The sequence below is a fragment of the Lycorma delicatula genome, chromosome 8 (assembly GCF_047948215.1).
Source record: "Lycorma delicatula isolate Av1 chromosome 8, ASM4794821v1, whole genome shotgun sequence".
Classification (NCBI taxonomy): domain Eukaryota; kingdom Metazoa; phylum Arthropoda; class Insecta; order Hemiptera; family Fulgoridae; genus Lycorma; species Lycorma delicatula.
In genome coordinates this window covers 111,632,970-111,650,895 of record NC_134462.1, presented here as the reverse complement: position 1 = coordinate 111,650,895, position 17,926 = coordinate 111,632,970, and the positions used below count along the sequence as shown (strand labels likewise).

General features: G+C 32.4%; 1 protein-coding gene across 2 annotated transcripts in view; it reads left to right on the top strand.

The window, feature by feature from the left end:
- Positions 1–17,926, top strand: part of okr (DNA repair and recombination protein RAD54-like okr) — a 32,776-nt gene that overhangs the window by 5,195 nt on the left and 9,655 nt on the right. The window contains exons 5-11 of one of the 2 annotated variants that reach the window (XM_075372883.1): positions 113–307; positions 6,048–6,266; positions 9,205–9,366; positions 10,982–11,243; positions 12,007–12,169; positions 14,574–14,772; positions 17,046–17,252. In XM_075372883.1, coding sequence (XP_075228998.1) covers positions 113–307; positions 6,048–6,266; positions 9,205–9,366; positions 10,982–11,243; positions 12,007–12,169; positions 14,574–14,772; positions 17,046–17,252 — 1,407 coding nt within the window. The remainder of the gene's footprint in view (positions 1–112; positions 308–6,047; positions 6,267–9,204; positions 9,367–10,981; positions 11,244–12,006; positions 12,170–14,573; positions 14,773–17,045; positions 17,253–17,926) is intronic. The other variant, XM_075372884.1, reaches the window with a different exon arrangement.

Below are 17,926 nucleotides of genomic sequence, written 5' to 3'. Positions count from 1 at the left end.
ATCAGTGATAAATTTAATAATATTTCTTACTGAAATGGATTAATCACATTCTGATTGCTTCAAATTTGAGCATTTGTTAGAGCTTTAGCAATTTATTTTTATGTTTTTGCAGGGAGTTAAGTTTATGTATGATTGTGTTACCGGAGTTAGAATTGAAGATTCCTATGGATGCATAATGGCTGATGAAATGGGTCTTGGTAAGACATTACAGTGTGTAACATTACTGTGGACTTTATTGAAACAAGGGCCCAATGCCAACCCAATAATTGATAAAGCTATAATTGTTGCACCTAGCTCTCTGGTTAAGGTAATAGAATATTGTTAATCTGTTATTTCTTAGTTGTTTTTTTTTTTTTTTTATAATCTGCTTGTTCGTAAAACACATGCTATACTATACAGCAGTGTTTCTCAACCTGGGGGGGATCACAAAATTAGCCTACAACTTTACACATAAACAGTAATGAAATCATATTATGAGAAAAAATCATTTATTATAAACATTTTACTTTCATTTACAGGTGATTCAAAGAAACGGGAAATTTAAAAAATTAAATAACTAATGAAAAATTTTTTTTCGAAAATGAATTTTAGTTGATGTAATTGTACAAATATTGCCATTTTAGAATACATACATTTTAGTTTATTTTTTAAAGATGACATCTTGCAGGTGACCTCCTCTTCTACGTAAACTCTCTTCGTTACATCTCAACATCTCAACTGAAATATCTGCAATTGCTTCTCGGATCTTTGCCTTCAGTTCTTCCGTTGTAGCAGGTCTACTGTGGAACACTTTGCTTTTAAGGTGACCCCACAAAAAGTAATCGCAAGCTGAGAGATCAGGCGATCTGGGAGGCCATCTAATATCACCATTTCGTGAAATGACACTTCCAAACAATCGGCGTACAGCTGTCATCGATATTCGTGCAGTATGTGACGTTGCTCCGTCTTGTTGAAACCAGGCTGTTAAGAATTGGTGGAAATCTCTTTTGTTGTTCCACAACAAAGGTTTCAAGCACGGCTACATAACGAGCCGACGTCACTGTAATCGCAAGACCGTTGTCATCCTCAAAAAAATAAGGGCCTATAACACCGTAAGATGACATAGCACACCACACGGTCACTTTCTGGCTGTGCAACGGACGCTGGTGTAGCTGCATAGGATTTTCTTGTGCCCAGTATCTGAAATTATGCTTGTTAACAAATCCACTGAGGTGTAAATGTGCTTCGTCTGACATCCACAGTTTGTGAGCAAACTCTTCGTTATCATTTATCTTCTGAAGCATTAAATTACAGAATTGTGCTCGCACAACTGCATCGTTCGGTTTCAGTTCCTGGACGATCTGCAACTTGTATGAATGGAATTGCAAGTACTTCACTAACTTTCTTCGAACACTTGAACTATGCAATTGTATAGATCCTGAGAGATGACGGATTGACCGATATGGACTTCGTGTGACAGCATCTTGTAAACATTCTGTGGTGTACGGACGGTTCGCTCACGGCCTGGAGGTTTCTTTATCATTGCCGAACCAGTTTCCTCAAAATTAGATATCCATGATTTAATTGCATGTGCTGATGGAACACGGTCGTGCCGTCCCAGATTAAAATGATGGCGAAATTCTCTACGCGCTCCCTCCACACTGTCATTGTTTGATAGCAAATGCACGTTGTGCACCACTCCAAGGATCCATGACAACTAAATGGCAGGTTAGGTTAGAGAGTCTGGCGCCACTTATCAAGTGGTACCAATCGCCCACGGCTACCAACACAACTTTCAAAATTTCCTGTTTCTTTGAATCATTCTGTATAAGTACAAATGTAAAGAAAATAAATTAATGATGATGGTTGCATTTGTTTTTAATTTAAAAGTTTCTCCCTACGTGGATCTATGTTAGAAACACACTAAAGCAAATTGTTTTCAATTGATAAAAGACATTTCCTATATTTTTTTTTGTCATGTTACCAACTTTGATTCACGACCTGCTCACTGAAATGAGCAGGTCGTGAATCAAAGTTGGTAACATGACAACTACAACAGCGTTTTCACTAAATGGATACAGTACCCAGCCCTTTGAGAAATCTTTTCTATCTTCCATGAAATACTTTGCCAACTGAATTTTTACCTCAGAAAATGCATCTTCATGCTATCCAAACTGTGGAGAATAGTGTCTTCTTCATCCAAATTTTTCTTATTGTAATTGGAAGTGAGTGGAAACAGATCAAAATCTTTGCTTTGGAGGCATTAATCAAACTTCTTAATGAAAGCATGAACTTTGTCATTAATAAAATGTTTTTATCGCATCCTTGTAAATTCACATTCAATTCATTTAAATGCAAAAATACATCAATTAAGTAAGCCAACAGCAACATACACTCATTATTCTGTAAAAACATTGAGAGCGGTATTCATTTATCCTGAAAAAATATTATTAATTCATCTCACAATTACAACAACCAGGTTATATTACTTTCCCCCACAATAACTGTCTGACTTCTGTAGGGAAAAAAAGAAATTTTTTTCTTTTTGCGTATTTTATGTGCATAGTTTAGCAAACAGCCTGTACTGTAATGGTCAACTTTTAATAAAATTAACCATTTTTACAGTGTCATAAAAAATTGTTGGAGATTTTCTAGCATTTTTTTTTTTTTTTGCCAAAAACGTCTAAAGGAAGCAGTACATCCATTCCACCCTTAGTGGAGCTAAAAAGGTTGAGAGTCACTGCTATAAGTATAGATGCTATAGATTCTATACTTATCAGTAAAATTATCCTTTGTATACAGGTAGATGTTACTGTATACTCTTTGTCAGTATAAATGTTAAATCTTTGTTATTATAATATTTTTGCATTTACTGAATGAAAAATCAACAAATACTTTTTTATGTTTACTACTGTTACCAATTTTTTGTCTCATTCCCAGTTTCATCGTTTCATATAGTTTTATGCTTGTAATTTCATATTTGAATGTGGAATACCTGGAATTAGAAGATAATTTCCTGTGTGAATAATAACGTGAATTATATACATATAAAAAAAAAATTCAAATTTTTTCTGATATAAGGTCTGGAAGTAATATTAAAAACATGATATTTAATGTGGTTTGCAGCATGTGACTTATAGCCTTTTGCAACACATTGAGGAACAACTATAACTAGAAACTCCTCAGAATTGTCTGAATAAACTATCCTTAATGCTTGTCAGAATCTGTTATCAGTTTGGTTAAAAGCCATGTTTGTTGATTTAGTAGCCGTTGTTGCTCAGTATGGTGATTTTTAAGGCGTTGATAATACATTAAATAAAGCTTTTCAACACCTGTCTTTATTCTGCTATAAAAACCAACTTCAGCTGAATTTGTAGAAAACTCACCTGGACTTTTCATCCGTGGAATGCTTCACCAAGTTGACAGCTGGAATTAACATGGCAAGAAACACTTCTTTAATATGAACCTACATCAAATAGCATCATATTAGACAGAGCATTGTCTTATAAACAAACTTCACTACAAAGTAAAAAGTTATTATCAGAGATAATATATTAAAGAAATTTTGTGGTACATAATGGCACACTGAACCAAACAATTTAGAACTTCTAATTAAATATTCAGCTACTCAGCAAATGAAAATGGATTGTCTGCGGTTTTCACCCAACCAGGTGAAACAGGTTTATATTCTTATTAATGAAACCTGTAGAATCATCACCGGATGTCTTAAGACCAGTATCTGTTGATTAGTTATATTGTCTGGCAGCTGGCAGACACAGCTCATCTATAATTCATTGCTGTTATACCACTAACATGGAGATACCAAAACAGCTGATTGATAAAAGGCATCTTTTACATCAACTTACTGCTCTTACCTTAGGAATTTTTTCATTAAAGAAATCCAGTTACTTCAACCTCAAGAAAGGAATCTAAATAGACTGAAAAATTAATAATAGTATTCTACTGAAAGGTAAAATCAGCTGGAAATACAGTAAACGTTCATTGTATTGCAGTATAGGCATATATTTGGCTAAATTTAAAAAAAAATGGAAATTAGTGAATGAGGATGCTCTGGCTAATCTGTTTTATCGTGTTTTTTTAGTAAAATAAGAAGTAGTAGTAAGAAAACAGTGGACTGCTTGCTTAGTAAAGAATTCTGTAATAAGTAAAATTTTAATTTCCAATGATGAAACATTAAAACTTGTTGAATATTAGAAAGGTAAAATACGAAGGTAAGTCAATTATTATCCGCAATTTAGTTATATTTTTGTTATTTTGGTAGTACTGTTGTGTTGCGTAGATGAAGCATGCATGGTTTAATTGTTATGTCTGTGCAGGTTTGATGCTGCTAGGTTAGTTCCATTATCACTGCCCTTCCATTAACCGTGCCTTCTCCGCTTTTTGTTTGCACCAAAGAAGAGCAACGTTCAGTGATCTGTTTTTTTATGGTCGGAAGGTGTATCAGGGGCCGAAATTCATCTAAGACATTCGGTACAGTATGGAAACAGTGTGTTGCCGCAACGAAGTGTCTACGAATGGCTTGAAAAATTAAAAAATAGTGCCGGACGACCATTTACTGCCACAAATGAGGAAAACATTGAGTGTGCACATGACATGGTTTTCTTAGACAGACTATTGATGAAGTGGCACATCGTTTGCAAATTAGTCATGGTTCTGCCCACAAAATCATCCACAACAGACTTGGGTTTCATAGTCTGTGCCAGATGGGTCCCAAATCAACTCACACAGTTGCATAAACAAACGCGCTTGGATATCTGACAAACATTGAGATCACTATGGCAACGAACAGGACATCTTACACAGAATCATCACTGGTGACGAAACGTGGATCAATCATTACGAGCCGGAAAGTAAATGGCAGAGTATAGAATGGAAACATCCAAAATCGCATTGCAAAAAAGAATTCAAGACACAATCATTCGCAAGAAAACTGATGCTTACGGTTTTTCGGGACTCACAAGGCCCAGTACTGAAACATTATGAGGAAAGGGGCACAACAATAAACAGTGCGCGTTACAGTGAGATGCTTACTGCCAAGCTGAAGCCTGCAATTCGAAGCAAACGCCGAGGACTGCTGTCGAAAGGTGTTGTGTTGTTGCACGACAATGCCTGTTCACATAGTGCTGCCCACACTGCTGAAACGCTCCAGAAACTCAACTTTGAAGTACTGGCTCATCCTCCGTATAGTCCTGATCTTGCCCCTTCTGACTACCACTTGTTTGGTTCACTCAAGGAAGCATTAAGGGGCCGACGATTTACCTCGGATGAAACAGTGAAAGAAGCGGTGCATTCTTGGCTTGCAGCTCAACCAAAAACCTTCTTTTTATGAGGGCATCAGGAAGTTTGTGCAACAATGGACCAAGTGCGTTGAAATGCAAAGGAACTATGTTGAAAAATGATGTACCTGTAAGTTTCCTATTTGTATTGCAATAAAATTTATAACTATATTGCGGATAATAATTTACTTACCCTCATATAAAAAAAGAAAAGTGTCAAAATGCAATTCATTTAATGAATATATTTATTAGATGTTTCCTAGATGTGGAGAAACAAGTAGCATTTTATAAGTTTTTTTCACAGTGCTTCCTTTGTGCCACACTTGTCCAAATTCTGTTTAATTTGTTTACTATGTCATATACCATATCTTAGTGTTTTATTATTAGGGTAAGTGATTGTTAAATAATGAAAAGTGGAAAATATATTATCATACCTCTTTAAAAAAAAAGGTAAACTTATTGCATCAGTATCAAAATGAAAAATGATTCTTAATTGGAGATATCTGTGAGATTTAAACCAAGAAAACTGAAGTGTATTACACATTGAAAATAAAGATAATATTATGGTTAAGTGATTAAAACTAAAAACATTAGGACAGATAAGACAACTTGGTGTAGTGTCTTTGAATGAGGAAATAAAAACAACGATTTGTAAGTGTAGATGTAAAAGTATGCCAATTTCTGACCCGTAAATCAAACAGAGCCATTAACTGTTATTACTACCACTCCACATAATTTTTCTTAAATATTAATTTGTTTCTTTTTCTACAGAATTGGTGTAATGAAATAAAAAAATGGTTAGGCTCTAGAGTCGATCCGATGTCAATTGATGGAGGTGGTAAAGAAAAGGTAGAATCCAGTATTAGATCTTTTATGCAAAGTTATGCAAGACGTCCTATTAATCCTGTAATGGTAATATCATATGAAACATTTAGAAACTATGCCAACATATTACAAAGCAGTGAAGTCGGATTAGTTATATGTGATGAGGTAAATAATAATATTATATTTAACTAATTAATTTATTTATTTGTTTCAGATTCAAATACATTTCAAATTTTTATTGTGATGTACATAATTCGTTAAGAAATGTACTTTATTTACTTTTTTTTTTTAGAAGTAATTATTTACCAATTTACTATCTTAATGATGGATTAATGGTTTTGTAGCTAAATTGCAAAAGAAACAGAACTGACTAATTGTAAGATTTGCAATCACCGAAGATTAATAACTATAATTATTTATTTATGTAAGTGCTTGTGGATCCATATTTACTTACAGAGATAAAAAACAAATAATGTGTATCATGCACATACAACAGAATCAATCTTTATGAAGTACCTTATAAAAATGAGAAAAGTATAAAGATATTGCTTCTAATTTGGGGAGAAAAAAAGAAGACAGAATTATAATTATTTTGGAAATACTGACAAGAACAATAAAGGCCAAATATGTTTTTTAATGTAAAATCTTTGCCAGCTAGTAATGTGAACATAAATGCAAGAAAAAATAAAGTGACCTCTGCTCAACATTCTCCTGCACATACAGTAGATTGTTATCTACTGTACATGATATCATTATTATATATACATAATAAAATTTTTGTTTCCTTTATTGTAATAAAAAGATAATATTATTACATAAACAAAATTTTAAGGACACAACCAAACTGGTTGTTTGCCAGAGTTGAAATAAAAGTTGGCTTTGTTTATTTCCTAACAATAATTTTCAAACCTGCTTGAAAATTATATAAATAAAAATAATGTGTAATATGAATGCTACATTACTGTAAAAACATGACATTTGTTTATAGCATTTATCACTTTGTTATACGTATCACCTTTTCAGTTATTATATTTAAACATGTCTGATAGGGTGGTAGGAGGGGAAAATCTAGGTGGAATAAACCCATTCCCAGTGATCATAACTGAGGTACGGCCTGATGACTCCTCTTCTTCAGGAGATGATTAATCTAGGGCTGGAATTTCGGGTACTTCTACTCGTTCTGGCACGGATTTGATTAGGGATTTTGGTGCAGATTTGGGACGTGTGGGAAGTTTTGATCTTCTTGTGAGGGAATTCAATGAGCAGTTTGATGAATTAATGCAACTTAGAGAATTCTAGAACTGATTCATTAATTCTTCTCCAGAAGATTATTCCTTAGGTTTGGGATTTTAAAGCCTTATAACAAAGACAAACAAAACAGGAAAAACCCAAGTGGACGCCTAAATCCCTTCGGCAATTCTCTCTTTTGCCAAGTAAATTATAAAATTTCTACCATCATCCATTCGGCCTGACTTATCCAGTTGGCACAGAGTTCAAGTGCCGACCGGATAATATCCAGCCAACAAATGGTATTTGTGTGCATCAATTCATAATTTGAACACTGATAAAAGGCATGGTACACATTGTCCAATTGTCTGCACTGTGGACACATACCTGAGTCCGCCAGGTCAAACTTCTGAAATCTGTCCCGAAAAGCACCATAGCCGGAAATAAATTGTGTCATATATTTATTAGGGTGTACTCAAGAGGTGTCCTGCAAACCTAGAACACTTGAAATAAGATCATGCATGTAGCGCCCACCCTCTGTCCCATCCCATCTGGCCTGCCATAAGGCATTACCATGTTGTTCTATCTCCTGAATTTTTTTTGATGACAATTCTCCTTACTTTTTAGCAACATAACCCATTGTCAGCATAGGCCATAATGAGACACCTGCTGGGCAATCTCAACTGTAGAAGAGAGTGAAATTCCACCACCCATAGCAAAAGACCCAGCACACTGCCCTGGGGATAACCCTTGGACAGTGTCTTGCCTACTTCATAACTGCCCTTGCGAAGCAGCACATCTCAGTGACTGAAGTAACTTTACATAATTTGCAACTCACTTGCAGTTGAAAAATAGCAGAGGGCCAGCAGAGGTTGTTAAATGTCCCTGAAATGTCCAGGAAAATACCCAGGGCATATTGCTCGTGACTGGTTGTTACCACACTCATCACTCAGAGTATGGCATCCTCAGTAACCTTTCTGGAACAAAACCTGTACTGGTTCTCAATTAATAATCTGCATGGGCTCAACATACCAATTAATAATCTGCATGGGCTCAACATACAACGATACAGAACCTTTTCAAAGACCTTACCAATGAGTAGGAGTAATGTCAAGGGCCTACAGGACGAACTAACAGCGGGGTCCTTGTTGCCACCTTTCAACAGCAATCTGCTGGACTTCTAAGACTTAGCCTTCTAAGGCTTTTAACTTAGCCACTCTTATCTCATCAAGTACTAGGCACCTTACTTTAAAATCCAAAAGTCTTCTTCCTCCTCTAAATTCCTTAGTGAGCATAAAAATACCTGCATACCCTCCATACTAGGACTGCGCAATTTAAATGTAATTACATTTCATTTCTATGTATATCCATATTATCAAACTTCAGTTTGATAATACCCTACTTGATTGGTGTGATTCCCTACTTTCAAGTAGGGAATCACACCCACTTCAAACAGTAATGCATATGCAAACCAAAGATTTTTATTGAAACACTGTACTATAAAAGGTTTACCATTGCTGAATTAGTGGCCATAATGACCAGAAATGTGGTGGCATAAAGATGAAAGTCTGTATTTTAGAAGGGAACAGGTTTTAATTTGGTGTAAATAGATTTTTTACCACTGAAAATCATTTGTATCTTTGACATTGCCAAACTAATTAGTGGAATTAAAACAGTCAAATCTAATTATATGTTTAAAAAATAATCCTCTAGTTTATAATTATTATAAATTATACACTTTAAAGTATCCACCATTTGTTATAGAATGAAATGTGTACTTTTTACTAAAGAAGTAATATAATTGGAAGTACATAATACTAAGTATATAATTGTAATTTATTATGGAATCCATTAATATTAAATATTTTTATTTAAGGGTCATCGTCTGAAAAACTGTGAGAATCAGACATATATTGCTTTAATGGGACTTCAGTGCAAACGGAGAGTATTACTTTCTGGTACACCAATACAGAATGATCTTCTGGAATATTTTAGCCTAGTACACTTTGTTAATGAAGGGATTCTTGGAACAGCTCAGGTAAACAGTTTAACAAATTTTATTAAGAAGTTAGTAAAATATTAGGAGACATAATCCAACATTATTATTTGCATTAAAAAGTATTAACACTTTTCTTTCATATAGCTGGAGAAGTAATTATCTGATATTTAACCAGGTGCTTGAATGTTTATGCTTTAACATTTTTAAATAAATTTTAAAATTTAACTTCTTCCATAACAAAGTTGTAATAAAAGATTTTCAGTTGAGATAGTTAAATTAAGCTAAGTGCCTATACATGATTATATCCTTTGATATAATTTGATAAAAATATTGAAAGATAATTGAAGAAAAAAAAATAAAATTGATTTTTAAAAACATATACAAGGTATGTTTAAAAAAAGACTATACTTGTGTAAGAAAAAGTTTATTAATATATTTATAACTACATAGCCTTGCTCTCTTCAAATTAATCCCTGTTACTGACAATATGCTTCCAACATTTCTTTCATTTTGGAATGTTTTCCAGAACACATTTTTGGAGATGGCGCATAGGTGTTGTATCATATTTCCTGCCTGATTTATGGTTTCAAAACTATATACTGGGTAAGAATTATCGCATGAGCTGGCATTTTGACTTGGTGCATCAAGCAATTCCAGCTTTTCCACAGTTCAAGGCTTCTTTATGTACAGCACCATTCAAACGTCATAAAACCTCAATATGGCATTCCTTGTTTACAGTCTGACCATGTGGAATGAATTTATAATAGACCAAACCTTTCCACACAAGAAAAACCTTCAACATTACCTTTGTGTTTAACCAATTCATGTGCCATTTTTGGTCATGGTGATCCTTTCCCCACTTACTTTGGCAGTTTCATCTTGGTTTCCACATCACAGTCATAAAACCAAGTCTCATTATGTGTTACATTTTTCCAAAATGTTCATCATCAAAACCTTGGTCAAGGTCTTCACTGATGTTAACATGATTCTTTTTCTGTTCATCATTCAACAACCTCTGCTATTTGTGCCGTTAAACACGGCACAAATTTTGCAGAGATGCAATGCATGTAAGTTATTCTGCCAAAATTCCACAGTATGATTCTATGTTAATGCCTGTTCCTCAACAATCTCTTGCACTATTCAATGACAACCATAGCTACGTAATGGTTATCATCATTTGTCGATGTGGAATGTTGTCTGGGTCTGGAATTTTCATCGATTGATGTTCTGCCCCATTTAAACAGATTGGATCATACAGTCCAAATGTTTGCTGAAGCATTTTTAAGTGTCTGTGAAAGTTTTACAGTGTGAAGCAAAATTTAACATAAACAAGTTGTTCTCAAGATTTTTCATTGTTACTGGTTAAAAAACTAGCAAAAGGTTAGTATATGTGTTTACTGCATTTGTTGGCTCAAAAACTTAGAATGTAGCATGATGCATTAAATGGCATTGTGTTCCTGAAAGTGCTTCTAGCCAGTCCATTTGTTAGAACATGCTGTGTGTACTAGTTTACACACTATTACAAAAGTTCAGTCTGTTTTTGAACATACCATATATTTTTCCCTGTTTGTAAGACATCCAGCAATGAAAAATTGTACTATTTATTTGTGAATTATGTTGTATTTTATTAACATAAATATTTATTAACCACTAGGATTTTCATAAACATTATGAGAAGCCAATATTGAAAGGTCAAGATTCGTTGGCATCTGATGCAGATCGTGCTAAGGCTGCAGAAAGATTAGAACAGCTGATCGGATTGGTGAATCGGTGTCTTATAAGAAGAACATCAGCTCTATTATCAAAATATCTTCCAGTAAAAACTGAACAAGTTGTTTGCATTAAGTTGTCACCTTTACAAGAAAATTTGTACAAACATTTAATTAATTCTGAAGCTTTATCTAGAACATTAAAAGGTAAATTAAGTTTTTTCTTATAAAAAATAAAAACTTACCTATAATAATAATAAAAAGTAATTGTCTGTAAACCCATTTTTGCTTTTAGGATAAGTAAATAATGTGTATTTGTGCAAGTTATTCATAATTAACTAGTAACATCAGCTGCTATAGTTATTAGCAATTATTAAATTCATTTTACAGTTACTTAGCTTAGTCGAAACTGCACCCAGTATTACTTAATTCTGGTGATCTATGAGAAGTAGGTTTTTAAATGTATCGGTCTTTGGTTTTATCCTTACTCATATTGTTTTTGTTTTCCAGGATCCTATTGCTTTAGACGTTCACCATATTGTAGAAATATCAAGTTGAAGATTATTTATTTTTTATGTCATGGGATTATTAAAGAAATTGTTGATGAACCAAGAAAGAATTTAGAATCATTTTAAGATGTATCTTGTGCTAGTCAGTATGGTGGCTAATAACTTATCCCAACATATTAACTGCAGTGATTTTTAGGATCAACAGTTTAAAATTCATGACATCACTCCATAAAACTTCAACTATAGAAAATTTTGTTTTGAAAATAACAGGGATAAAGATGTCTTCATAAATGTGCTGTGATCACAACACTAAAACAAAGCAAATTTTTTCACTGATGTTACTTTTTGTATAATGTACATGATAATTTTTTTTTACATATTTTCTATTTATTTATAAATGTATTTTGAGGTTTTAAATATTTGTTTCACGCAAAAATTATTTACATGTTTATTTTTAACAGATGGAAATGGTAAAATAGCTTTGTCATCTTTGTCTTCAATAACATCGTTGAAGAAGCTTTGTAATCATCCTGATTTAGTATTAGATAAAATTGTATCAGGCTGTGATGGTTTTGAGAATGCTTTGGACCTGTTACCTGCTGGATATAATTCAAAGAGTAAAATGTATGTACTGCATTTAAGTAACACTGTATTAATTTTTCTGTAGAAATAATAACCACCACTTTGATTATTTTGATTTTATTTATTCTTTTTTAAAAATTGTTTGATTCTTATAGTAAAAATAATACTAAGTAGTACAAACATTATTGATCCTTAGTAAATTGAAAGAAAACAGTTTAAGATCATCATTAAAACGGCTTTTTTTTTAATTTCAAAATTTTTTAGGTAACAGAAAAAGATTTTTCTTCCATATTTTTTGGAAGAAGTAGAATTACTCTTCTGCACTGATGTACATGGACTTTTGAGTCTATTTAACATTCTGAAAGTACCAATTGGAGACTGTTCATAGATTCGTCCAAAAGAACCCGCAAAGTTGTCCATCACACTGGGAATACATATCCATCAAGTCGTATCAGACATTCTGTCTATTTAAAAAAGGGTTATGGTAATTTGGAATTCGTTCTTGATAAAATTAAATATAATAATCATAAGTGGATTACATGCGGCAATCTCAAAATAATATTGATGCTTCTAGGATAGCAAGGAGGATACACAAAGTTTCCTTGCTTTTTGTGTGAGTGGGATAGCACAGAGACAGAGAAAATCATTGGATAAGGAAAGATTAGCCAAGCAGGGCTTCATTAGAACCTGGAACCAAAAATGTGCTCCAAAAAGCTCTCGGATCTGAATAAAGTTCTCCTTCCACCTCTGCATATCAAGTTAGGCTTGATTAAGCTTGTCAAAGCCTTACCAAAAGAAGATAAATGTTTTAAATGCATCTGTAACAAATTACCCTGTAATTATGAACTTAGACCATAGATCACGAAAGTAACATAAAACAATATTTATTTGAGAAAACTCTTGCCTAGGCCTGCCTCAAAGCAAGAAACCTTTGGTTCCATTAAAAATCACCCATGACTTATCTTTTCAGAGCTGAACTAGGTCTTGTCTTAGAGTTGTTTTCCTTGAACATTACCCTAAGCTGATCAGCTACTGTTTCAAGCTGATTATAGGGTTTGATAGTTTGTTGAATTTTGTTTTAGGAACAATGTTTTGCTACACTAATACTATGTCTTTGTGATTTACCAACCTTCATAAAAATTGATTATTTGCCACTCAATCACAATTAAAACTGATTTTTTCCATGCATTGGCTCTTAACTCAAGATAGAGCACCAATTACCACAAAATGAATATCAATAACATTAAAATCAACAGAGTGGAAGGAAAAGATAAAAACAGATGCCAATCTACTTTTATAGATATGTAAAAGAGAGTTTTGCTACACTTGAAAAAATCAATTTAAACATAAAAATTTATTTTTTTCAGATTATTTCATACTAATCATTTCAAAGGTGAACATAAGTTCTCTGTAGAAACCAAAAACCATAGCTTTGCATGTAAACATTTTAGAACTCAGTTTTTCTTTCTAATTTTTGCAAGAAGGTTAAATTTAAAAAATATTAATTTTATTTTTTGTATAAATTGAGCTGCAGGAATTTTATTTTAATCAATTTTTTTCATTTTCTATATAGAACATTGTAAAAATTTAAGGTTATATGACAGTTTAGTTGTTTTGCGGAATGATCTTGAACTTTTTTTGACTACTGATGTCAGACATTCTGTTCATTATTTCAAATTGTCCTTGTTTGTCACTGCCCTCATTCCACATATGCAAATCTTTGCTTTACTGTGTGTAAGTTTAATACTAAATAAGCTTATCTGTGCTATGTTACTGCTGTGCGGATAGGGAACTTGATCATTTTGTTGAGGAGTGCTTTGGCAAACATATTGCAGGCAGCCTGTTTATTTTCTAAATGGGACTATCTTTGCAGTTAAATATATTTGTTATCTAGGGTTTTCATTATACATTGTCATTTATATAATAATTTTATTTATTTTCTTTTTCTTGCACTTGTTATTATATGCAATATATTATTTATATGTGATGAGTATGCATTATGCTAGATAAAATTAAAAAAACTGAGCAGTTTACATGCTGCAAAACCATGACATTTGAATTAATTGTGCTAGGGACATGGAAACTGCCAATACTAAATATAAATTTTAAACATGAGATGTGTTACAAATATTTTGTGTTCTGATTATTTCTACTGAAGCAAATATATACTTGTTCATTCGGTCTTTTGTAGAATTAACATAGAGGTGTGTCATCTAAGTTATATCAAAAATATTACAAAAAATAGTTGGAAAATGTAAAAATCAGGTCTTATAATAATTAAAAATAGCTTATAATAATGGAATCTTAACATTATCATTACTTTAAATTAGAATTGCTGTAACTGATTTTGCTCTTTGTTGGGATCTTTAATGACAATTTTAATTGAAAGTAATTTTATTTTATTCACTTTTTTTTAATTGTGTATGTTTCTGTTTGTTGATAACAGTGGGTTAAATGTGGAGTTATCGAACAAACTAATGGTACTAGATTGCATGCTGGCTGTGATAAAAACAACTACAACAGATAAAATGGTTCTTGTTTCAAATTACACTCAAACTCTTGATCTCTTTGAAAGGTTATGTAGATTACGAAACTATAAATATGTAAGGTTGGATGGTTCAATGAGTATAAAAAACAGAGCTAAGGTACAGTATTTCATTTATTTTATATTACTGATCTCTTGTATGTGTACAGGTTCCATAATTTTAAAGGTTTGTTGGTTCCTAAATGAAAAGTTTGATTGCACAATTTGTAGTTCAGTTCGATACTTCCACTAGATTCTGTTTTCAAATGATTTTATTGTAGTATCTGAAGGAAAAGCAAGATAGATTTGAGATTGTATTTTAGATGCCATCAATAATGTGATGTTTCCGTTCTAAGTAAAGATTCCCTGAATGGAATTTTTTACCTCATTTTGCTAAGTGGGTGGATCAATATTCTGCAGTAAGATTTATATCAGACATGATGAGTTTTACATGCTACAAATTTTTCAAGTTGTAGTGTGTTGAATTATTTGTGTGTCTGTGTGTGTGTTCCTTATATCTGTGGATGGATGACAGACTTGATGGTCAGTCAACCATTAAATCTGTCCATCAAGACAGATTTATATCTGGCTGTCGACTTGGTCAACTGTTCATCAAGTCTTTCATCCATCCACAGATATAAGGGACATAAACACAGACACATAATTCACCACACCACAACTTGACAAATTTTACTTGTAGCACATAAAACAAAAGTTGTCTACAAAACTGAACAATATGAAATTTATTTTATTTACAAAAGTTATGTTTATTTTTCCATGTAATCACCATTTACAGCTACATATTTCTCCTGAACCATTTTTCTTTCTTTTTTTGCCAGTGAAGAATGCTGGCAATCCTTCCTTGATCCCTGGACCTTACTGCATCCTTCAATTCACCATCTATCTTAAATGAATACTCTTAATGTCCCTGTAATTGCAGAGCCCAAGTATGGAGGATTTGGAATAGATTCAAATTTCAACATTACAAAAGCCTTGGTGGTTGCACACAATGTGTGGCCAAGCATTATTACATAGCAGGATTATCAGTTGCATGAATGGTCAAACATTTTTCCTAAAATGTTGTGCTATTGCGTGGTATGATGCTCATTTTGAATCGGTTATCCTTTTCCTACTTTTCGTCATAGAATCTGATCAACCAATGTGAGGTTCATCCTCAATATTTACTTTATCAATTTCTGATGCACAAAGTTTTATTGCCCACCTACTCACATTATATCTATCAATAGTTTCACCATCATAAATGGCTTATAAAGACCCATGAATATCACTAGCACTTCTTTTTCTGCTGTTAAATTCAATCACTTCACATAATAGTGATTTGAGATTATGATATATTTGACATAGTGGTGTACTCAACTCCATAACAATGGCAACTGATGGAAAATGAGAGGGTGTGGGTCAATGAGTTTTGGAATGTTAATACTAGAAGAATTAAATTACAAGATGTCAGCATCTGTTGTAGTGATGAAAATTATTTCCAGTAATGGAATTACTTCCAGGTGCATTACATTTCAGCTGCCCCTCATATAAAGAGATTTTCTAGCCTTTACAAGAATTACACCATTAATAACAGTACTATTGGAAATTACACTAAAAAAAGTTCTGATAGTTGACTCCAAAAGGTTTTATCATTTTAAATAGTTTTAAAGTATTGTTGCGTATTTCTTCATGTTGTTTAATGAAAATGTTTATGAAAATCCTGTAGTTACATATGATAGAGTGGCACGTGGTATATATAGCTTAAGAAAATTTGTTGCATTGATTGATAAAACAGAAATGATAATAACAACAGTTTAAGATAGTTTCATTATGTAACATTTGTGATATACATTTTTTCATGTTGCCTTTTTTTTTAATTTATAAAGAAATTTGGAAAAGTATCATTAGATATCTGTTGAAAATATTGAAGCAGGCAGGATTTTTTATCGCTAGGTTTATTTAAGTTGTAAGTTTGTACATGTATGAAACTGTTGTTATCTATGTAAAATTCTCGTATTTTTAACCTTAAAAGTAAATGAAGTTGTCGATGATCATTATACAAGAAATAAGACCAATGTTCACATTGATCAACATAATTTGATGTTACTTAAAAATTCCATTTTATATGAGGGTTAAATCAATGTAACTTCAAAATAGAGTTAAAGACATTTTTAATTAATAATGCATTCTATTCAATTGATGAACTTCTTAAAAGTAGCTTAGCTATATTATATTAAAATATTGTAATTAGTGATAGTAGTGCTTGTTAGCTTTACGTGTTTTGACTGCTGTGGGTTTTTTAAATTCCCTAGAATTTAATTTTAATAAAGTTTTATTGCTGCTGCTGGTTCATTTTTATCTTTATAAAAATCTTATGTTGTCTTTATCTTCCAGGTAGTTGAAAAATTTAATGATCCAAATGGCAGTGAGTTTATATTCATGTTAAGCTCAAAAGCTGGTGGCTGTGGATTGAACCTGATCGGTGCAAACAGACTAGTAATGTTTGATCCAGACTGGAATCCAGCTAATGATGATCAAGCTATGGCTCGAGTTTGGCGTGATGGGCAAAAGAAGCCATGTTTTGTGTATCGCTTGCTTTGTGTATGTATGCTGCAGTTTATAAAGAGTAAACTATCTAAACTGATTATCAAAAATCAGATACATTGATTAATTCATAAAATATTAAATGGATATTGAACTACTTGTTCTAAAAGAATGGAGTTTTTTTCTTTGTATAAATTCAACTGTGCTCTTTAAAACCTTCCTGATGGGAATTCAAGGACCTTAAATATGTTTATGTTGGGTAGAGAGTTTAGCAAATTTTTAATTTTAATTAGTTAAAGAGCTAAATCCAGAAAACCTATCTAAATTTTGAATTTAAAATTTAGAAAGACTTCAAATTTTTTGTACCATATTATGGTACAAATTATGTTTTGGTAATTTTTGTCTAGTAAACTAATTCGAACAACTTAACAACGCTACAGTTATACAAATTGTAAGGAAATTTTTAAGTACTAAAAAAAACTTATTTCTAAGTTTATTTCTTACTGATGAAATTCAATATTCATCTCTGGTAATTTCAACTTTTGCTTTCACACTTTATCAGGATATGTTAAAAATTAAGAATAGATAATTATCAACTGTTTAGTCCATCTTCATCAAAATATTTATCATATAATGTTGAATTTTATGTTTATTACAATTGAAAATGAAAATATTAAAGTGATTTCAATTATTTATTTATCTTTATCCCGATGGAGTGTTAAAAACCAAAC